This window comes from Channa argus, chromosome 14 (genome assembly GCF_033026475.1).
Source record: "Channa argus isolate prfri chromosome 14, Channa argus male v1.0, whole genome shotgun sequence".
Lineage (NCBI taxonomy): Eukaryota > Metazoa > Chordata > Actinopteri > Anabantiformes > Channidae > Channa > Channa argus.
The window spans coordinates 10,231,118-10,256,576 of record NC_090210.1 but is presented as its reverse complement, the minus strand read 5'-3'; the positions used below and the strand labels follow the sequence as shown (position 1 = coordinate 10,256,576).

At 40.5% G+C, this 25,459-nt stretch overlaps 1 protein-coding gene across 17 annotated transcripts in view; it reads right to left on the bottom strand.

Moving 5' to 3' along the window:
* Positions 1 to 423: 423 nt before the first annotated feature.
* The window catches only part of tnk2b (tyrosine kinase, non-receptor, 2b), a 44,807-nt gene continuing 19,771 nt past the window's right edge, over positions 424 to 25,459 (bottom strand). For 5 of the 17 annotated variants that reach the window (XM_067475795.1, XM_067475803.1, XM_067475797.1 and 2 more), the window contains 17 exons: positions 18,132 to 18,309; positions 16,443 to 16,513; positions 14,493 to 14,759; positions 14,252 to 14,404; positions 12,949 to 13,112; positions 11,467 to 11,586; positions 10,969 to 11,095; positions 10,670 to 10,816; positions 10,269 to 10,363; positions 9,443 to 9,637; positions 9,261 to 9,352; positions 8,728 to 8,850; positions 8,014 to 8,444; positions 6,646 to 7,860; positions 5,616 to 5,711; positions 4,314 to 4,444; positions 424 to 4,069 (listed from right to left, as the gene is read on the bottom strand). In XM_067475795.1, coding sequence (XP_067331896.1) covers positions 4,063 to 4,069; positions 4,314 to 4,444; positions 5,616 to 5,711; positions 6,646 to 7,860; positions 8,014 to 8,444; positions 8,728 to 8,850; positions 9,261 to 9,352; positions 9,443 to 9,637; positions 10,269 to 10,363; positions 10,670 to 10,816; positions 10,969 to 11,095; positions 11,467 to 11,586; positions 12,949 to 13,112; positions 14,252 to 14,404; positions 14,493 to 14,759; positions 16,443 to 16,513; positions 18,132 to 18,309 — 3,612 coding nt within the window. In that variant the 3' untranslated portion in view covers positions 424 to 4,062. Of the gene's footprint in view, positions 4,070 to 4,309; positions 4,445 to 5,615; positions 5,712 to 6,645; positions 7,861 to 8,013; positions 8,445 to 8,727; positions 8,851 to 9,260; positions 9,353 to 9,442; positions 9,638 to 10,268; positions 10,364 to 10,669; positions 10,817 to 10,968; positions 11,096 to 11,466; positions 11,587 to 12,948; positions 13,113 to 14,251; positions 14,405 to 14,492; positions 14,760 to 16,442; positions 16,514 to 18,131; positions 18,310 to 21,047; positions 21,775 to 25,459 lie in introns of those variants that run through there. The other 12 variants (XM_067475807.1, XM_067475808.1, XM_067475801.1 and 9 more) reach the window with 11 other exon arrangements.

The following is a 25,459-nucleotide window of genomic DNA, read 5'->3' as shown; positions in this document are numbered from 1 at the left end:
GGATGTTAAGCCTATCCCAGCTGTGACTAGTTGAGATGCAGGGTACATCCTGTTCACGTCGCCCGTCTATCACAGGGCCACATACTGTATAGAACACCGTTCACACCTAAGGGCAATTTGTATGTTATCGTAAACTCCACACAGAAAGGCCACAGCCAACACGTGGAATTGAACTGAGGACCTTCTGTGTGAGGTGGAAGCTCCGACCACTCTGTCATTTTTGAGGTAATAATGTGAGCTGTGCTTTGTGTTGGGCTTATTAGCATAGTGATACAATGAAGTGAATATGTAAATATTATAATGTCCTGTATACTAACACCTCACTGTCCGTTAAGGCTAAATATTGTACCTTCATTTAGCAAAAACTAAATCCCTCCAACAGTAAAAGGTGACAGGAAAAAAGTGATTCATTGAGAGAAGATGTAAAAAATAGTTAATTCTTTAATAAAAAATACATTTAGAAATTTGGCAGCATTAACTTTTGTTGAACATTTTCATCAACCCAGGAACAGAGAAAACCAACTGTACAGTAGGCATTTAACACATTTTGGGGACCAAATAATTACATCTATGGAAGAAATGACCAGTGGGATTAAAGGAAAACAGCGAGGAAAAAAAGATTTTTTATATATATATATATATATATATATATAAGTTTTTGAACAAACAGATTGGAAACACAAAAACAGTTTTCTAACATCTGTGTATCAGGAGATTGTTACTTTGGGTTGATCATAACACCAAGTTTCACTTCAGTCCTTCTAAAACAACTACAGCAGCTTGGTAAAAAGACAAACAACACATGGACAGACTGTGGAGGCAAATCTCAAATCAAGTTTTCCTTATGCACTGATATATAATCAGCTTTGCATCCAATTGCAAAACTGGTCCAGGACCAGTGTTTGAGGTGTCTTTATTATACTCAATGGGAGGAAAGTGACATCACCAAACACATTGTACTGAAAACAGCATTTCCTGTGCATTTATCAATTAGGATACATCATGACAGGGATGAAAGCTCAACAGTATTTTCACATGGTGATGGCACTGATGGATTGAGGAGGGGGGGAGGGTACACATTCTAAATCAGCCCTATTGCACAGAGGAATAGCTTTAACTGAAGATTGTCTTTAAAAATATATTCCATACTTGTTTGTTATACATCTTAATGTACTCAGGTAGTTAGCCGGCCTGTGTGGTGCATATATGTAGGAGTGGGTTGGAGCAAAGCAAGGGTCTAAATGTAGTCACATGCATTTATGTTGTAATGTAAATAGGTGGCTCCCGGTTAGCAGCATAGGGTTTGAGTGCGTTGACCAAAATGGCATTTGCATCAATTAGGTATTGTTTTTCAACACTATGTTCATGTTAGATGATGAGTTTGCAGAATGTCTTAGTTCTTGTCCTTTCACTTAAGTCTTCACCTCCTAAGTGCATTTCAATAAAATGCAGACAAGGCCTACAAGATTGTTATTTTTTTAGTTTTAAACGTTTCCCAGGGCTCTGCTGCGACAGTACTGTCAAAAAATGTATTTCCACATCCAGCGGTGATTTCACCCAGAGCTGACACATCCTAGAAGTTAACCTATAAATAATTGCCCCTAAAGCTGCTGACCTAAATATCACAGTTTTAAGTGATGATTCTGAGAAAGGATCTGAGGCCTAGGTATAAATGTCACTAAGCTGCTGATATTAGCTGCCAGTGAAGACTGGGGACATGAAGAAAGAGTCTTTAGCTGATGTGCAGGACCTCAGTGTGGACAAAGAGAGAAAAAACATGGAAAGACTACATCTGGGGGAAGGACGTTTCCTCTGCATGGGTGTTTTTCTTCCTACCTTGAGTCACTTGGCAATAAATAGGGAAAAGTTTCACTGAGACATTTTAGATTAGTCTAATGCATTAGATAAATTTATATTTTGCTCTTTAATCACTGTAATGGAAGTTAGAGTTCAACAATTGTAAAAAAAAACTTTAGACACTCTCCCTCTGAGCTACCTCAGGACTAGGAGCCATGATTCTGCGATAATCATCAGTGACACCAAATGACAAAAGGAAAACATTGTTTATAATTTCTGGTTTGCTAATCGTGTTTTGGAAGGTGGGATAAGAAGGGACACAGTTATCATCTGTTAAAGATACAGCAGTGAGGATGTTGCCACTCCTTTTATTTGCCCAAGGTAACTATCCTGAATCTGACTGATAGGTTACCTGAAGTGCTGATTCCTGCCTCATTACGGAGCCACAGCACATCAACACTGAGTTTTCAAAGCCAAACATCCTTTCAGCTGTTACGCTTTTTCAAGAGGCAAAAATGTTACGTTGGAGAGAAGCAAATTTGAATTATTTGACAAACATGTTTCCCCTTTTATTTGTTTATGGGTAAATAAGAAAGAAGTTTGTTAATTATTTAATTTGAGCCATTGTCTAAATCTGTCTGTGAAACCAGTCACAGTAGTTACTGCAACTTAAGGGGATTCAGAGACCTCCCTAGTAATGGACACAACAGTTTTTGTTTTTTGGTCCTTTGAGTTAAAAATATATTTAAATAATATACTACAATTTTGTTCAAAAATACATATTGTCTCTTTATAAATGCTATATAATATAATTTAGACCATTTTTAGCTTTGCTTGGATTCTTTTCCCTCCCAACACTGGACTAGTTTGACTGTTAGAACACTGTGCAGCAGCACATCAATATCAACCTCCCTCACTAAAGTATAACATGCACACATTTCCTTTCCCCCACAGGCTTTCAGCATCAGACAGTTTTTATAATCATATACCCACCTTTCTCAACAAGTAAATCACTGAAATAATAGCTTTGTGTTTTGTTGTGCTTGAATGTTGCAGAAGTAAAAGGTTTTTTTAATTAGTCAGGTAAATAATTGTTTAAATCATGATGTAAATCTTACTGCTATTCTACAACGCTTTAACTTTTAATGAGGTGCATATAAATACATACTGCATTTAGGCTCAACTCAAAGTGATGATTAAATAAAACCTCAGTTTTCAGTCAAACTTTACCACTTCATGTACTGTGTGCAGTATATAGGGACACAATACTACAACCTCATGGAAAAGTGCTACTGTACTTTACAACTCATTTTATTTTGGCCTTGATGTTTAAAGGCCGCTAAGCTTCAATAAGTACCTTAAGCTGGTTCTAGTATAAGACTCAAAACCCACGTGCCCTACGCTCCATCTCCCTGATCCGCTCTGCCCAATATTTCAGGTAGTCCACGTTATTAATATTACAATAAATAATTAAGCTTTCAAACTTCTTACTGTATTTAAGCAGAAAGAAATGTAATTCTCTAAATGTTGAGAATGGCTAAATAAAAAGCGAACATCACTGCACTCTTACCAGGCTGCCCAATCAGTCACATGAAGCTTCAACAGCCCCTCTCCACAATAATGTGCGGAATTGGAGCATTTTCATAGTAAAAAGAATTATTGAAAGTGGTTACTGTAGGCTTAACAAAAGAAAATGTTGAAGTTTCTTTGCAGCTGGTCAGCAATGTAACTGTGGCAACAATGATACCAGAAAGGATATGTGACACAATATGGTAGCACCTGCAATCTGTGACGGACCTGTGATGGTGACACATTTCAGACAGACTCAAAGCTCCTAAAAATACAAAGGGAGCCAATTTAGCCTTTTAACAGCTTTGAAAAGACAGTGACATGACTTTACACTGCTTCTCAATCACCCATTCACACTCACAATCACACTCACACACCGATGGGGGAGCTGCAATGCAGCTGGCCAACGCTCACCGGGAGCAACTAAGTTGGGGTTCAGTGTCTTGCTCAATGACACTTAGGCATTTGACTGGAGGAGGTGGAGATTGAACAAGCAAATGGGGCATTAGTGGACGATTGCTCTACCTCCTGCGTCACAGTAGGATGCAGTCACCGGAGTTTGGTATTTTGTGCTAGATTATTGTATTATTAAAATTACAGTCTTCTGAATGGGGATGTCACTAAAGCATAAATACAAAGAAACAGGTTTTACTGAGGATAAAGTTCCAATAACTGCTCAGCAGCTTGAAATGTCTGTCACCGTCTGCAAATATAAAAAAGATTTAAAATGAGAAAAGCTTGAGATGAAATGCTAGATTCTACTAAAAGAATGTGAACGATATTTACACTGACTTACAAGAGACTTAAATGTTTCAGGCACTACATTGTTTAAAATTTAAATATTTATTTTAATTTGTACACTTTTGCTTCTCTGCTGCTAACTGTTGTGTAACTCGCAGTAATATTAAGTTTCTAGTAAGTCGATAGTACAGTACAGTAAAAGTCACCTCTGTCTTGCTGATGATCCATAGTTGTCCAACATCTGAGTACTAGCCACCTCCAGGTTCCATTCGCACATCTCCAGCAGCTGTAGACACTCTGACCTGCTCCCCAGACCCAGACAGAACAACTGCTCCACCTGCAGAGACAAACAGAGATCAAACGTTTCAACAAAGAAGCGAGGAGGTAAGGAGGCTGAGGGAATGACATGGGACAACATGCAGTAGTGGGGATAGAGGGTCAAGAACTATATAGGAAAGAACTTCAGACTTTTTTTATGCATTAAAGTGAGCATGACTGCACCAACAGTAAACCTAATGTAAAATTGCCTTTTTCCAAGTTTAGCGTCTGAACATTTTACATTGAATGCAAAACCACTGGAGTGAAATTTTATTCATTTTTCCAACCTTTTCCACCTCCATTAAAGAGCACTCAAGTGTTCCTCTGTGCTCACAGTCATCTAAACGTCTCTTCCATGCTCCCACAGAGACTTAAGATGGTACTGAATGCTGCCATAGACACATCAGTAAGCGTATATGGTTTGTATTTATAGCTGGCTCATTGCAGCAGAAATTGTCTGATTGTCCCCCTCAAGGATCAACAAACTCTCTCGTCATTTCCTAATACAAAAGCAACTGTAAAAGACTACCTGTTTGTAGTTACTCTGTACCTCTGTTCAAAACAACAATTACACAGAAGGACTTGAAGCCTGGCTCGAGATGCAATGAACTTGATCTCCAAGGACCCTTCTGCAGCACAACAGTGTTTACTATGGAGGACTCCAACATAATTGTCCACCTCCTAGGACCTTTATTTTGATGGACGGGAACCATAAAATGCGCTGCCTTTACCTTACGTGACAACTGTACTGAATACTCCTGAAGTCTTATGTAGCACTAGTGGTGTACATAGCACTTTTTTGCATCTGCCAGGAAACACTAATAATACAGCAGTGTGCATAATCAGTATGTTACCGATTAACAATAGTAGCACTGGCTAGTGTGCTTTTATGGCTTAGAGTTTTAACTACATTGCTTATTATCATATGACTACACAATCAGAATATGAACATAGAAAAAAAACATACTGCAGACAAACTGTATGCATTTTACAGAGTACGCTGGTCTTATTTGTCCCTCTAAAATATGCAAATAATGGCAGACTATATTATTTTATGTCTACTTTTTGGCACACACACATGCATAACATCTGAAATTTTGTCAGACCAAGGTAGTACTCCAAGAGCTTGTTTACGGTTGGCAGGTCTCATACTGTCTGGTTGCAGTGAAAGGGCTAATAAATCTTCTCACCTTAAGGTAATGCACAGCTTTTGGGACATTCCAGTTATGGTTCTGAAGGGCAGCCTGGCACTCCTCTATTGTCACACCATGAACTGCCTCCTGCACCTGAATTACACAACAACAAGAGCGCAAGCCTTTTCAACATCTGACAACACTTTCAATCCCCTGCCTGACTCCTCATTCCTTAACAGAGCCAATGGCACTTCTGACAGATACTGCAGCACCTAGGTCTTTTCCTTAGAGGCAAAGTATCAACATGACTTTAATGTCTAATAAAACTGCTAACAAAACTGACAACATCATGTTACTCTTTTTGCTGATGGTAAGAATCCATGTAGTGAAATTAAATTATTTTATTTGATGAGGTTTCTGACTCACTCCCTTTTCTCTTTTAATAACAACATTAACATTGTCCTGGCTGTAAAAAGACTTTATAGCATTATAGTTTATATAAACTTATCCCACTTTTCTTCTGGCTTATAAAAGCCAGTGAATTACATTGAGCTATTATTCTTCATTTTGTTTTAATAATAATTTGAAATTTGCAAATCATTCACTCCTCCTCTCAGTTTTTTGAAGGAAACACACATTTGCTTGCAATCGTAGACATTTTCCTACTGATTCTTGCCTGAATGGACGCAGCCCATAAAATTACCCTGTGTTGCCCCCTTGTGTTCTCTGTGTGTAAGTATGTTTGCTATTAACTGTAGGGTCATTACTTAATCTGAATAATGAAACCATGTGCTTCCACACTGAAAGTGAACTAAAGATGGATTATCTGTTAAAGCACTGCATCTTATCCAATTACCACAAAGTTATCAAACATTAAGGGAGGACATGAGGTTTTACAGCTGCAGCTATTTGTTCTACTGGTACAGTTTGGCACCCATCATAAGAGAAGAGAGGAAGTGAGCAAGCTTGGGTTTTATTACATTCTAATATAAAATGCCTCTCTACAATTGGTTTAAAGAATATAGTCCTATACAGTCTATTCCAAATGAGAAGTGGCAAAATGCAATACATATTTTTCTGACCTTACCATTTTGACTCTGTCACTTGAGTTCCCTCCACCATCTGTCATAGTGCAGGAGGCAGTGACCACTGGGGCTGTCAACACCTCTGAACAGACGCGGGGGAGACTAACTGATGTCTTCATCCCTGACCGTGGTCCACCCAGACTGCTATTATTGTTGGAGGAGAAATTAGCCTTCAGCTCTCCTGGCTGGGCAAGCCCTTGTCCCTGTGCGTGTCCTTGGATAGACTGGCTGCTGACCACCATGGGTCTGACAGTGGCAGTGTTAACTTGACGCACATGTCTGTCCTCCATGGCGCTGGCAGGAAGGCTCTCTGCTTCCCTGAAGAAGCGGTCGTAGCGGTCAAGGTATGGTGGCCTCTCCGGCAGAAGGTAATAGTGAGTGTTACTGACTTTACGTCCATCACGGACAATGGGAAGGATACAGGGCCCTTTGCTGGCAGGGTCCTTCCCCTGTGTTTGGGCATGAATCACTTTGGGTGCAGCATATTTAGGATCTGAGGCAAAGCTGTGTGTGGTAGGCATTAGTTTACCTGGAGAGGTGGAGAGGTAGGAGCCGAAGCTGTGTGTGGAGGGGCAGGAGGTAAGAGGCATCGGCATTGTGGTGGGGCTGACAGAATAAACTCTCTGCTGGGGAGAGCCTACTATCAGACCCATGGGGCTCGGGGTTCTAGAGCCGGGCTGGGACAAAGGGTCCCTGGGGGGGATCTGAGGTGGTCGGTCCTGGCCCGTGGAGAAAACATCATCTGTGGTGTTAGGTGTTGGAGACATAGAGAGGTCCTTTGACCAACGAGCAGATGTGTAGTCACCCCTTTTAATTGGGCGAGGGGGGATGGGGACACGTGGGGGGATCTGGGGTCTCTCCTCATTGCAGGAGAAGACATTGTGCTGTTGTCCCTCCTGGTTCTGGGGGTTGTAAGGAGTCTGGGGACATGAAACTGAGGTTTGCGGTGGTGAGCCTGACCGAGCAGCACTTCCCATTGGTACATTGAGCCTCCTCATGCACTCTTGCTGGAGCTCTTGGAAGATCTCTGCAGACTGGGAGAAAGAAGTGGACAGGCCCTGGTCCTGCTTGCTGGGGAGAAAGAGGTTGTCCTCCAGGCCTGGTTTGTCTGTACCCCTTGAGACAAGAACTTCACTGCTGCCCCTCTGTCCAGAGGAGAGAACCTCGTCTGGGTTGCGAACATCACTCTGCTGCTCTGAGCTGTTGAAGGAGCTGACCTTTATGGAGTAAGCAGATTTAACATGTTTCTCAAAACTGTCTAAACAAGCTGATACAATCCACCAGGCACCAGCTGTAAGCAGTAAATGAAATAAACATTCCCATTAAATGTTGGCATAGTTTAAAATGAGTTGCATCACCTCCTACCGTACCTCCATATCATCTTCATCTTGGGCTACGTCGTCATAGGCAGGAGGTGGGGGTAATGGTCGTGCATCCCAGTCCACTACTGGTGTGGGGTGAAGAGGACGGGGCAACGATCTAGATGGACTTTGAGGTGGAGTTCCATCCAACAGGTTCTCTGCTTCCAAAGCCAGCTTCGCAAGTGAGGGGATCTGAATTTCGACAACAGGAGATGGGGAGGAGGTGAATGGGGGGAACTCCTCCCCAAAGTCAATGAGGGACACTTCACTGTTGGGATTGTAGCCTGAGCCTGAACTGCGGCTACTTCCCTGTTTGGAAGCAGAGACCCACGCAGCAGGCTTAATTTTTAATCCTTTGATGGAACCCGTTTTCCGCAGTGATCTCTTTAGTTCTGCAGAAGTCTGATCCTCATCACTGTTAACTGGATCATAGCTGGGCTCTGAAGACATAAAAATATATTAATTACTTAGAGGCTTAGGGTGACACAACACAAAGTCTCTGTAAGATCGTTTCACAGCACAAAATACAAGACACACTGCACTCCAGAAAAAGTCTCCAGGTTCAAAGTTAATCCTGTAGTGCATAGCAAGGACACTACACACCTGTTAGAAGACACAGGAGGAGAGATGGAGAAACAATGATCTTAAAAAAGGAAATAAAAGTAGACGATAGACCCACTGCAAAAACTAGCAAAGGAGAAGACAAAAGAAAATGGGATGTACCTTTTAGCAGTGGAGCTAGGAGGGAACAGAGAGGGCAGGAACAATGGGTGAGGAGCTGCTGAGAGAAACCAGACTTACTGTTGATTAACACTGTTGGTTGAGGAGGGCGGGGAGGGGGCTCCTCTAGAAAAATTAAAAATAATTCCGCCACCAAAAGAAAAACAAGGAGGAGGAAAAAATGAAAGCAGCAAAGAGAAAAGTTAGAAAACCTAAGGACACACGCGTTGGAGTGCACTTTAAAGCTTTTCATGCACCTGTTTTAGTGGTAACTAAAATTTAAACGCACTCAGACACTGGTGTGAATGTAAACAACTACCCCGACAACCAAACACAATTCAGGTTTAGGATATGTTGCACTTCTGTCATAGACTGACAGGTCTTTTCATATAAAAATAAACAAGACTGATCAGCAGTGGTGACATTGGTGACCAATAAATTAAAGGATGCATAGCCTATAGTGTTTGCCAATGTAATTGACCTGTGAACTGTGGCATGGCTGTAGCCTTTTATTTTTAAAGAACTCTTCCACTCACTCTTAGCTCTTCCTGGTAGCTGTGTGGGCCGAGCGACTCTGGGGTCTAAGCCCAGAACGTCAGGAGGATCCATTGGATTTCCAAGGTACAAACTGGAGGAAAGATTGAGACAGACTTGCCACTGTAGTCAGTTGGTGACTATTAATTTACAGCAAAACAGAAACAAATGAACTGGCCCCTACTCGTCGATCCTGTCAGGGAAGCCCCAGCAGCGTTGAGGGTTGGAGTCTCCGTGTCCAGTGTGGATGAAGCTGTTCTTCAGCGGGCGACTGATATCATGAGCTGACAATCCCGCTACTGATGTCACCACATTTCTGGGGAACTGTCCAACCTTAAGAGTTCGCTTGTTTTGACCTCGCCACCAGTAGTTCTCTGCCCTGAAACACATAGAATTAATCAGTATGAAGCACTTTTTAACATGAAATGGAATTAGTGGGATATTATGAATAATAGTGTACTATTGAACACAGATTAATAAGCTAAAATCAGGTTTGCAGATATTTTGACTGAGCGTGACAGGTTCCCATATAGTATTAATCTAAAACGTCTTTATAACTATAATTATGTAATCACATCACAATATGACTTATATGAAATGTTAAAAAAATTTAAATCATGAAGCTGAACAGTAAAACTGGCCCGTGGCTACACATATAAAGTACATTAATATTTAGTAATACCAAAAACATTTTACAGCAGATCATTCTCGACAACCTATTAATAATTATTCTACATCTAATTAAGCACTTTTAAAATAACGCACAGGATTCTTCAACTTTATGACACATAAGTTAAAAGCTGCTACATCAGCACTAAAGCGCCTTCAGTCTTTAAAGGCTGCTTTGATTTTTACAAACCACCAGATGTCACTGTACTGTAAAGAATCTCCTGTTTTTGGCTCGACTAGAAAAACAATCCCAAAGCTTCATATTTCACCTGACAATCACTATAAAGGTGGGAAGTAAGTTTATAGAACAACTTTATTATAAAACTCCTAGTAACACGTACCTCCCTTCTATGATGGTGATGACATCATTAACCTGGATCTGAAGTTTGTCAGGCTCATCAAAGTCCTGCAGAGCACGCATGTCTGTCGGCATGGTCTGGTAAAAATCACACACACACACACACACACACACACACACACGTCACCAAAGCTCTCTTAACACAGCAAACGTTTATGGCTTCTTTTGACCACTAGATAGAGCTAAAAGTTAAATTTATGTATCTATAAAGAAACATGTCTTTACACACAATTATTTGTCTTTTGCTTATGTGTGTTTGTATTAAACAGTTAAAAAATAAAGCCAAACCCTATACATATTTAATCTATAGATATATAATGAAATATATTTAGCACCCTAGAAAGACTGTGTCCACCTAAAAGATTAGATTTTTTTTTTTTTTACCTCAAGCAGGAACTCTCGCAAGGCGACAAAAGTAGGTCTGTCGTCTGGTTTCTGAGCCCAACACTGCAGCATGACATTATAGATGTCCTGCGGACAGTCCTCTGGCTTCTGGAGGCGTTCACCTTCTTTATCAATCTTATGCAGGATCTAAGATTTTTTATTATAAAAAGAGGAGCGTAAATGTTGGTATGGGATTTGTTTTACGATAATGCCTGTTATTTTAGCCTCAAGACATTTGCGTTTGTGCACACAGTACATATTGTAGTCCATTCAGTACAATTGTTTGTTTTTGTGTTTACCTGACTCCCATTAAGGCCCAGCCAAGGTTCCTGGCCATGTGTGAACATTTCCCATAGGGTGACTCCAAACATCCACGTGTCTGTAGCATGAGAAAACGTTCTGGTCTTCAGACTCTCTGGGGCACACCTGAAGCAGGACAAATGTTTAAATGTTTAAACAATAGGCCACGGGTAAAGTGCACTTTGGGACCTGAGCCTTTAAGGAGAAGTATGTGTAAAATTATAAAAGCATATGAAGACAGTAGAAGCCAGAGAAATTGTTAACATGTCGCCTGACTGATGGGGAATTTGGCAAAGAACCTCAAAAAGCATTGCAAACTCTATTTTATAAGAATGACCAGCAGGGGTGAACTGCAGTTTGACTGTTTGCATTTCTCTGTGGACACCTTCTGTAACAAAATAAATGAGTTTCACAACCTAACTCCTGACACTCCTATCCCCCTCAGGATCATCCTAAAGTGCAGGTTTAATTGTTTTGTTCTCTTTTTGTCCACTCACCACGCAAAGGGGACCTTGCGATGTTCCTGCATGACGTAGTGCTCATGGTTGTTAGGCAGTGCCCTCATCAGTCCAAAGTCACCAATCTTTACTCTGTGAGCTGAGGCCAGTAGGATGTTCCTGAAGAGAGAGGCTCAAATTTATAACATTTTTATCAAACAAGCACACTAATCATCTTTCCTTTTGAGATTGACTCCCATTTGTCCTCGTTTTACCCACTCTTATATCCCACAACTAGCCACTACACATTTATTGAGTATTGTGAAAAATTAGGATGCATCAAAAACAAACAACAAAAACTATTGTGACCACAGTTATAACATCTGTTAAAGGAGGCCTTCACAGACATTGAACTTGCTTCTTTTGGTCCTAGTTTGGGTAGTACATGTACATGAATGCCATTAAACTTCCCTCTGACTTCTGAACCTTTAGTTCAGATTATGTTATATTGTTGCTCACACTACTGAATAAAGTTTGTAATCATGGTCAACCTGCTTTTCCAGAGCTTCCCCAGATGATATCATCTGAACTCTTAACGATGAAAAACTCATCCAGTTGATGTCAACTGGAGCTAGAAGCTGAGAAATATTTAAATAAAGTGAAGCCAGAGGGAAGTTTAAAAGCATTAATGTACATTTACACCCTAAACTAAAGCCACAAAAAGAGAGTTCAAAAATGGTGAAGTCACCATTTAAGAGAATAAAGAAAAACAATCTTCAATCTGAAATGACCTGAAAAATAAATGGTCAAATCACATAATTTTGAGTTAATTGCAACACAACTAGTAAGTATTAAACAGTAATTTATTTTGTTGCATTGCCTATAGTCAGTCCCTCCAGGAATTTGTGATGCTGCAATCTCAACAATTAACGCAACTCAACGACATCTATGAATTCAGCACAACCTTTGCAAGACAAAGACGCTGTGACAGAGGCTGTTACCAGATCTATTAGATGAAGATGAATTAGCTAAAATAAGTTTAAATAGGAGATGTACTTGCCTGTTTAAATAAGAAGCAAATGGGCAATCGGTGTGTGTTAATTGGTAATAAATTACACAAAAACTGGAAACTATGTTTGCAAATTTCAATTACTCCTACAATTTATTTGCAACAAAATATTTAAAACGGTGCAACATGGATTGCAGCTGTAAAATCGGGATCCATTGCATTAACTGCCAGATGACTCATTGTTACCAGCCAGGTTTTTCTCAAACATCTACATAAAACTTAAGTGAAAGTGACAAATTTTGGCAAGACCAGAACTCAGACCACCCAGAACGGCCAGCCAAGCACTGACTCATTTTGCTTGTGAGCCAAGTCTCTCTGTAATAGCCTGTAAATTTCAGGGTGGAGGAGAAAGAGAAGCAATATAAATACCACTGGGAAAAAAAAGAAATAAGAAAAATAAACCCACTTTAAAAAAACAAAACAGGTCTGGGGCTTTTAGTACGTCTACCTTTAAAAAGCTCTAGGTCACCTACCTGGCTGCCAGATCTCTGTGGATGAATCTCCTCTGCTCCAGGTAGGCCATGCCACATGCCACTTGCACAGCATACTGACACAGAGTGTGGATCAGCACGGGACCCTGTGGACGAATGCATCGCAAACGCTCCAACAGAGAGCCCAGAGGAGCCAGCTCCGTCACCTACAGAACAGAAAGAGAGACAGATAAGAGAGGGTGGCTGAAAAATGGGGGAAAATACCAAAAGCAAAGAGGAATCCATAGTTTACCGTCAGTGAAGTGGATTCTGAAATGAAGAGTCAAGTAAATCTACAGTAAAGTACTATGGCACAGAAAGGTAAGCTACAATCTGGTTCTGAAATCACAGTTTACAGTGAGTAGATGCAGGTTATTGTTGGTTTTACTTCATTTTATGGGATTCATTGAAAACAGTAAAAAATATTTATAAAAACTAATTTAAATTACACAACAACTACAGGTATGGAAAATTACCATCTCCTTGTATGATGAAAAGAGAAAAAAGGTGGGGAGGATAGAATTAAGTAAAATTAAAAGGAGAATCTAATGTCACAAAGAGAAAAGAAAAACGAGAAAGACATGCTGAGGAATGCCAGAGGAAATAACTCAAAGGTAACACAGGGTTGAAAACAACAAGGCCAAATGTCAGCCCTTATTTTAGCCCTCCATGCACTTGGTCCCCATCTTCCCATCTCCGGCCATGACAAAGCCTTTTTAAGCCTATTTAATCCCCATTGAACTAGTACAAATGTTTCTTCTTCAGAACTTAAGTAATTTGTAAATAAATGGATGAAGACTTATACAAACTTTGGCACCAATATAAACTTCATTATTTTTACTATAACTTCTTTTTACACCCTCCGTGACTATTTTTGTTACTTTTGATGATGAAAGAACATGCTGAATGTGCACTATTATTATGTTAGGTTCAGGCCAAGTTCCCATTCCCTTCCAATGAAATGGCATATAAGGCCATGCAAACTCAACCTCAAAACCTAAAATACTGCAATAATAATCCACAATCCACCTTGTAAAAACATCTACATCAATTTTAAATTATCAAGGAGTAAAAAAAAAGTAAAATACTGAAAATTCTATAGGTGTAAATGTTTGCAGCTGCCTTGACAAAACTTCTTTCAAATTAACTTTTATTTCTAATGAAGGAACATTTTTACTAGCTGACTGTGCATTAAATATTAGATGTTCTCTGTTTTACTCTTTTTTCCATATAGGGGAAGCAAACATCCAAGTGTACTGTATAAGTAGCATCTGCCTGTAAGTGTGTGTTTCTGTGTGTCCACTACCATCTTCATTGGGTGTGTGAGTACCACACCGTAGAGGCGAATGAGGTTCTGGTGGTCCAGGGAGTGCATGGCGTTGACCTCACAGATGAAGTCCTCCAGAGCGTCGGGCTGGCTGAGGACATCTGTCTTCAGACATTTCACAGCTACATTCAACTAAATAAAAGGAAAAAAATGTCAAATTACAGTTTAAATGACACTTGTTGTTAAGTTAACTTGCAAACTTAACTGAAGGTCTCCTCACCACCTTCCCTGTAGGTGTTAGCCACTGTCCTCTCTTCACGACACCAAAGGAGCCATCGCCAAGCTTCTCAAAAAGCGTTAGATCCTTCTCTGGGATGAGGCAGGTCAGAGCTTGCTGCCCATGCAGGGGAGCACTGCCAGTAGGCTGTGTGGCAATGATTCCATCCCCCAGGACCATGGGAGGCGTGGGGGAGAGCTTCCGAAAGGAGGAGGCTGGCTGGCCCTGCTGGGCAAAGTCTCCTCCATCTGGGCGCTTACCGCTGAACACCTGCAGTAAAGAGAAATAAAGGGAGAGAAAGGAATTAGGCTGGCTGGGTAGTGGGAGACAGAGGTGGAAATATGATTGGTTGACACTGACCAAAGTCAGCCCTACTCACTGATTCACTACTGCCTACATAATACACTAAGCAGTTTACTCAAAAGTGATCACTTGTGTTTTATTATGAGTAGACTGGTTCCACTTAAAAATCGTCATGAGGTCACTGCCTAGTTGTCAAGGGTAAATCTAACCCAATTTTCTGTAGGTGCAATATCGACCCGACACCGGGTACAATTCTAACCCAGGAATTTAAGCATCAGCTTTGTCAGGTCCCTTTATATGCCTGTAAGACTGTTAAAATGTTTTAAACCAAAATATGAACACACAGAAACTACTGCTTCCATCAGGAAACAGGGATAGAAAGTTACAATAATTGAGATAAATCATTTCCACAAACATAAAATCTACTGTAAGATAAATTAACATTCAACAAGCCAATAATTGAATAGCTCTTTTCTAGAAGAGTAAGTAAATCAATATTTGTCCAGTGAAGTCAATTAATTAAACAAATGTGAACTTGTTATAAGCTGATAAACAAAGGTCAGTGTCCAGAAACAGCATCATCAGTGAAGAAGAGATGTCAATGAATCCCCAGTGCCAAACATATTTGACTACCCAGATATAAACAGTAGCAAGCGGTGTGTGGTTTCACATTCACACTGGACCAGACATGACATAATGCTGCAGACCTCTTAAAAACACCACCTCGCTGTAGTTGCTGTGTGGTAAGTGGGTTTCAAATCGGATGCTTGACATTTACAAGATTCTGACTATAGCAGAGCAGAACAGACACACACACGCACACACACAAAGTGGGCTGAGGTAGCAGATTACGGTAGCTGCGGATGGTGCCAGAGGCGGAAACAGACAGGTGTAATTATAGAAGCACCATCCTCTGCGCACCAGGACTTCCACTGAGAACAGCTAACACCCATTTAGGCACGGAGAATACATGAGGGCTTTTACTTTGTTTAAGTTTGTGCAGCTTTGGTATAAAACACTCATCAGTTTACCTTCAATCCACCTTTTTTAGAAGGTGGATTCATGGGTCTGTCTCTTTAAGGAAGAACCTCATGCTTCATGACATAACTTTTCAGTGAATGCTGCATGCCCTGAATGTGTGTGTCACCAACTCTTGTGACCCAATGTGTCTGTGTCAGTGAGTGTGTGTTCGTGTGAGTGTGAGAGAGAGAGAGAGAATGTGGACGTGCTCATCTTCATGAACATGATCCTGTTCTCTGGAGCCATTTTTTCCCTACGGATGAACATACCTTTTTAAAAGCAGTCACAGACCTCTTTAATGATCACTAAAGGCTGCAGCAGTATAAATCGTTGCTGCTCAGTTAGATTGTACACGTGTACCAGTGTATGTCTACGTTGTCTTGTCTTTCTCACAAAACAATTATGAAACCAATATTTGTTCAGCAATGCCTTGCAAAATGCAGTCATATCATGTCTAGGGGAAACTCTGGTCAAAGTGTTACATTTCTCCCATGTATTGTTCAAAAGTTACTGTGTCCACATAAACATATCCAGTGTGGCAGACAGACAGACTCCACTGTGGTGACATAATGTCAAGCATACCGTGTATCATAATAAATGAGTCCTTTGTGTGTGTGCTGTGCCTGTCACCTTGCTCATCCAGGATTTGCGCTTGCACATGGCTTTCCTCCTTTTCACAGCCTCCCACAGTCGTCTCTGCCCTTTATCAAAAAAATAAAAGATAGAAGAAAAAAATAGAAAAATATAGTGATGATCAGTGGTAAACCATGAAGATACAGGCTGCAGATGGTTGATCCAATTAGACCCATAAGATTGGTTTTGAATTACAGAAATCATCGAACCATGATCCTGCAGTTAGTGGATGACCTGATACAGAAACACCCTCGAACATGCGTTTGCATATTAAAAACACACTACTCTTTAGGGCTGACAATGACAGGAAGTGCAGAGAAAAAGTCCACATATTTTTCCCCAAAAGGACCAGTACCTGTCATTACAATTACTGTACATTATATGAGCAGTTGTAGCTGTTTATAGCACTGGTTCCATTAATTTAGTGTTTCTTATAAATTTCATAAGCCACATTCCTCCACTTCTTTCTCAACTCGTATGTTGGCTGCAGCATTAAGCTCTTCCATATATTCCAAATCTGCCACTGCTTTCATACAATGGGTTAGAAAAAGAGCTAATAAATTGAGCAGTTCACCATCTTCAGCCTTAATTGTTTGCCAACTTAACCTCAGTTTTATTCTGCACCCAGTGTTCGAATCCTTTGATGAACTATCTGTAGCCTGAGGTTGAGTATAAAACCTGTGTTGTTTATCCAGAATTTCAGTAAAATCGTTCTGACACTGATTGTCCCTAAACGAAGCATGTTGACCTTTTGATACTGTAAAATGGCTAACAGCACTTGCTTGGAAATCACAGTGACGAGTCTCCGCCTTTACCAATAACCAACAACCCATAACAGGTTCATCTCTTGCTTCCTCACACTGTACAGCTACATTGGCAACAGTAGCAAAAAATGCATATGTTGTCTGTGCCTACCACAGCTTGAAATTGTCATTGCTGACGTTTGAAACATGTGATGCCACGGAGCCTCCATGTTTCCTTAAGATTTGAATTTGAGTGTTAGCAGCTGCAAAAGCACCGAGTGATAAATGGTGCATGCATGTTTTTTGTGTAGTTCATTGTTATATAGCACTGGTACATATAAAAGATACATATATATGAGCAAAGAACAGAAAATACAAAAAACTAAATAAATAAAACTAGAGGCTTTAGAGCAGTGAGCTTAGTGGATGATAGGGAGGAGTGAATTTATGAGCAGGCAAAGTGGGTGTAATTAGTCTTAAGCAGCTCTGAAGCTGGGGCCCTGGGGGTTTTAGTAAATGATGCTGCCATCCCCTTCACACACACAGACAAAAGACTTGGCACTTTAGTGTTCTCTCCTATTGTGTCTAATTACCAGTGTAACTTTAGGAGGATATAAGGGGTATTATAGATGGAGAATGTGCTCCTATTATGTTAAGGGTGAGCCAAATGACACACTGCCATTACAGCTGACAAAAATAGTGCTTCAGCCATATACGTCACCGATGTGAAATGTCTCTGTGGTGTATAATGAAAGAGATGTTTATGAGGCAGACAGTACTACAGCATTAGGAAAAATCAGGTAGCTTTGAAACTCTCAAGGTTTACGGAATGTCATGTGAGTTAACTGAATTTGACCTGTTTATGACTATATATTAAAGTTAAAAAAATTTCTTTAGAGCCACAAAACATATACAAGCACCCACACACACCCACACATCTCACCAGGTCGACCCATGCCGATCTTCTCCAGGTCTTCATTCTTGACATAGTCGAAGTGTGACAGGCGTGTGACATTAAGGTCATCACGGATCCTCAGGAAATACTGCTGCAGCTGCACTTCCATCAGCAGCTCTAGCAGCCAGTCGGTCCCTTCCTCACACTGCATGCTACTGCCCAGTTTCTGCAACATACGCACACACACACAAAATTCAGGAAACTGAGATTAAATCAACATTCAAAGCATTTAGTCCAAAATCTGCAAAATACAATTACTAGGCAACAAACATGCCATTCTTTTCCGTTGAAGGAACAGAGGAGGAAAGGGAGCCCGGGGGCTTTGTATGCTTTCCAGTAATTATTTAGCATAGTGAAATACCTGCTTATGAGCTCATACATTTCGGAGTTCAGATACCTACTATGAACTGCTCATAAATGAGCCATGAACTGCACACTGGCTTTACTTTATAGGTCCCAGGTAGGGATCAATTCCTTTACTTTCTGGTATAAACACATTACCAGAGCCATCATTTATCTAATTTTAAATATTCAAAGATATGTGGGGGATGATTTAAATAGTGTAGCAACAATATACTACAGCGCTCTATACAACAGTCATAGTTACACCATGAATTTTCTACGCCAAATACAAAATAACCTATTAAATCTATCCCGCTGAAAGTAACAAAAAAAGCAGCTTTAATGCCAGTGAGCTTCTTTTGTTAGTCAAAATGATGCAATTTAATTTAGTAAAAGCATGAAAGACCAATGAAGACAACCTTTTACAGGCGCTCATCTTCTTTGTTTTACACTTTCTCACAGTCACAGTGGGGATCTACAATCATAAATCCACCGAAGCATACAAAAAAAAAAAAAAGACAAACATTCCTAATCTAAAGAGACTGACAGTGAGACCTTAAGGGTGAATGCTCTGGGGTGCAGGGGTCACTCTACTGAGTAGTATTACACTGTGTGAGTGACGAATTTCCTGTGCTGGCTGAGACAAGGTTACAAGGTCCAACGGAAAGTGTCAGAGGGGTCACTGCTTCCTCTCTGTCATTTAAACTTCTTAATAGGCTTGGTTAAAAGGTCACTTCCTATTGCTTTATGACTGTGTCCTGAGGTGATCTGACATATCTCGCTTTCTCTCTCTCTCTCTCACACACACACGCAACATTGGGCCTTTAAGATCATAAAACCGCAAGCGATGCAACCTATAAACACTGAAAATACGTATCAACTTTGGCTTGTCAGAGTGAGTCGTCATGCAAGCTCTGACTGTAGCCAACCTGCTTGGAGCGCTCAACCCCTAATGGCTCTGCCAGATGTCCATATCCTGATATAAGGTAAATACAAAGCACATAAAAGCGGGTCAGCTGATATGTCTTTAGCAACATCCACACATACAACTTTGGCTCTTCTAATCAGTCCGTGGCATTATCCACTTTGCTATAAAAAGTTTTGATTCGCTTGGATGGAAAAATCCTCGTTTGATGGAACCAGAAATAATAGGTGCTACTAGAAAGTAAACAACTCAGGTTAGTTCAGAAAAAGAGCCTCTAAAAGCAAGGATTAATTGCTCAGTGGAGAGAGATACAGTATAAACTGAGTGCCTATAGTGCCAGGAGTGCTTTAGGATTATCAACAGCCACTGTCATTTGAATCCATCTCCATATTTTGCATTTTGCTGCATCATGCCTGACCCTAAGTCTGAGAAAGGTGATACAATGGTGGCATTAGAAAGTCCTGTATATGCTAAGCTGTTCCAAAGGCTCTCTCACCTCTGACAACATGCAAATACTGTTTAAAGGAGTTTAAAGAAAACTTTTTTCTCTGACAACATTTACACAAACCAACCCTTTTTTTTTTTTGCATTCATGGAAAAAAGAAAACTTGTTTAAAGACTAGTTTGTTCCTACGGGGACATGCACTGTTAATTACTTTTGTCCTTATCCTAAAAATGGCAGTTTAAAACCTGATCATCCCTGGCAGTCAACGTGCATGTGTTATTTTACTAAACTGTGCCAAAGACGCAAGTCAGCTTCCTCTCATATCTTTTTCCATGACCGTGTCACATCTGTGGCATGATGGCTCGAAATCAAGGTGCGTCCTTTACAGCCTTTTAGACAGGTGCTGCATGAAAACAAGGTGTTATACATCACCTGATAGAGTTGTTTAAGACGAGTAGTGCCAAATATCTATGAAATTAGATGAAGACAAATGTGAGCTGTACATAACACATCTTTTGTATCTTGTAGGATGAAGAAATAGATGTAGACTTTGGATGTGTTAGCAGCTGAAATGGTTACGTATCAGTTAAAGTCAGACATAACAGCAGAAGTCTAATATAAGGGAACTAAATAGTCTCATTTGCGTGAGTTTGTATGTGCAGACAATGTTTAAAGCAACACAAAATGGTACAAAATAAAAATTCTTTTATGTATTGTTTTAGGATTTAAAATGAAAAAATAATCAGAAAAAAAACAAGTACAAAACAGAGAGGGGAAAGAAGGGATGTAGGAATTTAGATGCAGACAAACAACCCAATTCCCCTGCTGGGAAATGCCTCTGGCCTGAACTCATTCCTCATGGTGGTGAAGAAATGCGGATACACACATCTCCTGGCCAAAGCCATGTCCTGTACAGATCTGTTCTGCTCTAACATCCTGCTGCAACAACAACAACCCTCCCATAGGACGCTGTCAGACCAGCTGCAGAGTACACACACACACACACACACACACACACACACACACACACACACACACACCTCCAGCATAGCATATTCAGTTATACTGTATAAACTATGTATTCCAATATTTAAGAAACCACATGATCGTGACTACAGTTTCAACAAGTCTTGTCATATTACCAAACCATAAAATCTGAATGGAGGACACACCAGACAGACACTAGACTTACTCGATATACATGGAAGTGTGCCAGGAAGGGGAATGACTTTTTCAGCTTGTCAAAGCGTCGCATCTTCAAATCCCTGGTCTGGATGACTGTAGGTGCAAAAAATGTGCACAAACACTTAAATGGCCAGAGGTGGCTACTCGTCTTTTAAACCATTACCAGAGCCACAGTCCTCCCAGTTGGACAGCCCAAACGTCTGAGGGAAGTTTGATAAAACTGCACGCTTTTTGGATCCAGACCTGCAGCTCCAAATCCGAGAGGGGCAAGAAAAACGTCCAACAATCCTATGCAGAACAATACAACATTCCATGGCGGGGCAATCCTTCTGTACGCCCCTTCTTTAGCTTCAGCTCCCTAAGGAAGGCAAAGAGGCAAGTGTGCAGGAGAGAACTGAAAGCAGTTTAATAATATGTGAGGAGAGACTGTAGACTGATTAGAAGCGACTGCTTGTAGCAGAAAAAGCCTCCCAGCTCTGCCCTCTGCCTAGTCCAGCCATGTGTCCTCCTCAGACAGTAATAAGCATCCAAACTTGCAGAACTTCACAAATAACTTCACTCCACCTCCTTCCTCTCACTCCTCTCTCTCTCTCTCTCTCACATAGACTGCCTCTCTCTGTCTTTGCGCGTGCAGCTACTGTCTGTTTGCTTTTCCATCTTTCCATCGAGCGTGGGGCTAAAAATAGGAGCGACTTCTCCCCGATTCAGTTGCTTGCCAGTCGGGCAGGCAGCAGAGACGCGCAAGCCAGAATGAGTGAGTGTCTCTGGTTTCACATTTTAGGGTGCAACAAGATGTGGTCTGGGTGGTTTCAGACACCAACCATGTGAGTCTGTTTACAGCCAGCTTACAGGCCTTTGCTGCATGTTGAGTATTTATATTCTCTTTCCTCTGACTATAGCCGTGCTCTTGAGGTCTCTTCCCCTGCATGTACCCCATTTTCCCCTGCCAACCTCCTCTTGCAGCCCTTTTTTCTGCTGTACTCCTCACCCCATCTTTTTGTCCTCCTCCCTCCCTCAGTCAGACGGTCCGTGCAGTGCAGAGCAGTGCTTGGCGCAGAGGACAGAGGCTTCATATTATTCGGCCCAGAGGAGCATTTGATCCACGGCCAAAAGGTCACATTCAACTGCAGGATGGAGAGCTAGTTTCCTGTGATGCAACCCCCCAAACACACACACCCCCACACAAAACCACGCTCCTCATTCTGCCGCCTGGATATGTTAAAATTCCACCGTTGAGAAATTTCACTTTTCCCTTTTGAACTTGAGCAAATTAGTTAAAGTCCTCAAAAAGATTTAGCATCCATTATTTTTATTAAATATTATATTTAAATATTTATTATACTAAATAATATTTATAAATATTAAATTGTTAATCATAATACCCATTAGTGACATTAGTTGTCAGGTGTAGAAAGAAACACAGCTGTAGATCTTAAATCATATGTAGTTTGCATAATAAATACGCTGCATGTTGTAAAGGAAGCAGTGGCTTTGCATGCAAATCTCTATGACACAAGAACAGCATGTACAGCATCTACTGTTTTAACAACTCCACATCAACATATGTCTGTCAGTGTGTGACTAAGTCACAGAGATGAAAACCAATTGTTCTAACAAGACCTGCCCAGACCACCTAACTGCAGTCGCCGCCTCCACTCCCTGTCCATCTCAGATATGTCTGTCTTTTACCACTGTAGCATAAAACTTCTGCCCTCGCCCTTCTTCTCCCAATTCTTTACTGCTTTATTAATCCCAGCCCTCTCCCCTCCCTCCGTTCCTCCCAAGGGTCTGGCCAATCCATTGCATTTTCTTCTTTATTTGGTGCTGCCTTTTATTTCCTGCCTCTAATCCCCCAAAAATGTTATCTCTCTCCCTCTCTGCTGACTAAAAACAAATCATTAAGAGCCGCTTTCCCAACCCCTTCAAGCAGCAAAGCCACTTTCTTTTTGTTTCTTACCAGAAACTATTCGGCTTTTTGTTTTTTTATTTCACAGGTTTTTGCACTGCTTGTTGCTCTTGCATTTCACTTATCTTTTTGCTGAGTTTTTCAATCCCCCTGTCTGCTTTTAATTAGAATTTTTTCTGTTTGCTAGAGGAAGGAAGGGAGGTAAGGAGACAGTGAAGTCATGGCGGCAGAGGAAACGATAACAACAACGACAAAATGAGAGTAACAAAGACTCTGACTTTGATTAAGGGCAGGAGAATAGGCATTTCTAGAGAGCATGTGGTGTCATGACTGTTTCTGGATTTGTTGGAGTATTATTTTGTGTCTATATGCCTCCATTCATACCAAGACTGGCAGTCTTACTTTGTCTTACTGGCAGTCTTACCCTTCCTCCTTTCTTCTCCCCAGTGTATGTGCAAACACAGTCTGGAAACACAACTCCCTAAAGTGAATTTGCATGAAAATTCCCACCATCCCACCAAAGTCCACACCATCTCTGCAGAGAAGTCTTTTCAACAGTAAGTTGGTTAATGTGCCATGAGAAGGAACGGGCCAAGTAAATTCAGCTTTATTGCTATGACATATAAAATACGTTGTTTGCCCAAGTGCAGGAACAGTTATGTAATCTATGTGACTGCGAAACAGATGACAAAGTACCACAAGTTCTTTACAAACTAACAAGGAGCTAAATTTCAAAATTAAAAATGAAAAGTAAGTGAGGATAAGGGCATCAGACAGAGGAAGAACAGACACTAAATTGCACAGGGTGCATGTGTGTATGTGTGTGTATGCCGACTCAGTGACTCACTGACATCGTAAGTACAGGGGCAAGGCCAAAATGGTGGCCAGGGGCATTACTGGCTACCCCCAAAATCTGATTGGCCACTCCTTGTGCCACCCCCTGCCATAGGGACAAGGTGATCGGTACCTGCTATTGGAGATTCAGCACAAGAAAAACTGAGCACATCTGAAGCTGAATTTAATCACTATCAGTTTAAATAGATTAAAATTGTATTATTATGTACATTTAAGATGCTGTGTCACAATTAGTGTCAACCAGGCAGGATTTTTAACCTCTCTGTAACTGTATTATTTTTGGTATAGGACTATTTTTGGAGATAAAAAAAAAAAAAAGTACATTTCTTACATATATGATGTTACGGACAATGAACAAACACTTTATAAACATACTAGGAGCCAATTAGTAGACAATTTCTTATTTCCATAAAGATTTTTAAATCTTTAAAACCTTTATAATGATTTCCCAAATGTGCCACCCTATTTTGAGCATGTGCCCCAGGTTGGCCAACCTAATAAAAAAAAAAAACCTAATCTCTAGATCTGCCCCTGCTTCTGCAGCAGAACCTAATGAAGCTGGGCAAGGGAACATTTTAATAATCATTTCAGACAAACAGATCATGGGGAGGAAAAAGGTAGAATATGTGGCAGTGCGTTGGTGTACACTGTATATAGAGTATGAGAGTTGAGAGTTAAACTGATGCTTGGCAGTTTTAAAACAGTGGAAAGAATGTGCCATCAGCTGCCTCCTGACCAAGGAGATTAGGCCAAGAAGATTAATGTTCAGTAAATCAAGCTGCAGATATCGTGAGTTACCACTAAGTGGCACTAAATCTTACCTTAAATATGATGAGGGATCATGTATTAGTTATGTTGTAATGATATTGAACTTCATATTTAAAAAAGATAAAATGGATTAGATAAGTCAGTTCAACAGGGCAACATGAACTCTTCTTTAGCTCTGATTTATGTGGATTCTGTTAATATTTTTATTTAGGCACTATGCAGTGGGTAAGCTATTAGTGATAACACAATCTTTCCAGTCTGCAATTAAACTACCTCTGTACGTCCAGACATACATGCACTTAGGTGTGCACGTAACAGTGTACTTACTCAAATCCTTTACCATAATTCTGTAAGTTGGGATGTTCATAGTTGCCCTTTCCCAGTTAAACAGTGGCACATATTTGCATGTATTATACTTTATTTATGTTGGCATCTTCTTGGCTGCCTTAGTTTTACTGTCTGTTACCTGTGTCCTGACATGGAAGAGCAAAAGCACGATCCACATATACACTTCAGCAGAGTAGCTCAAAACCAAAGTCATAACATCTCGAAATCAAATAATAGTCTCTGTACAATTGATGGTAATGTTATCCCATTAACACTTAATATAATGCCTGGCTGTTTTCCCTTTCATTACTGTGCACACAGAGAAGACCGTATTTACATGTATCCTGCTAATGATCAGGAGTATTCTAGTTTTGTGTTGCACATTAAAACACACATGAAATAAGACAGATCGATCATTTCATGCCAGTTTTAGCCTGCCTTCCTGTAGCATTTAGAATAAACTTTACAGAGAAAGGTTACGTAGCCTTAAATGGCTCAGGGCCTTTTTAAAATAAAGACTTATATGTTTACACGCTTGTGAATAATCTCAGGTCCTGTAATTC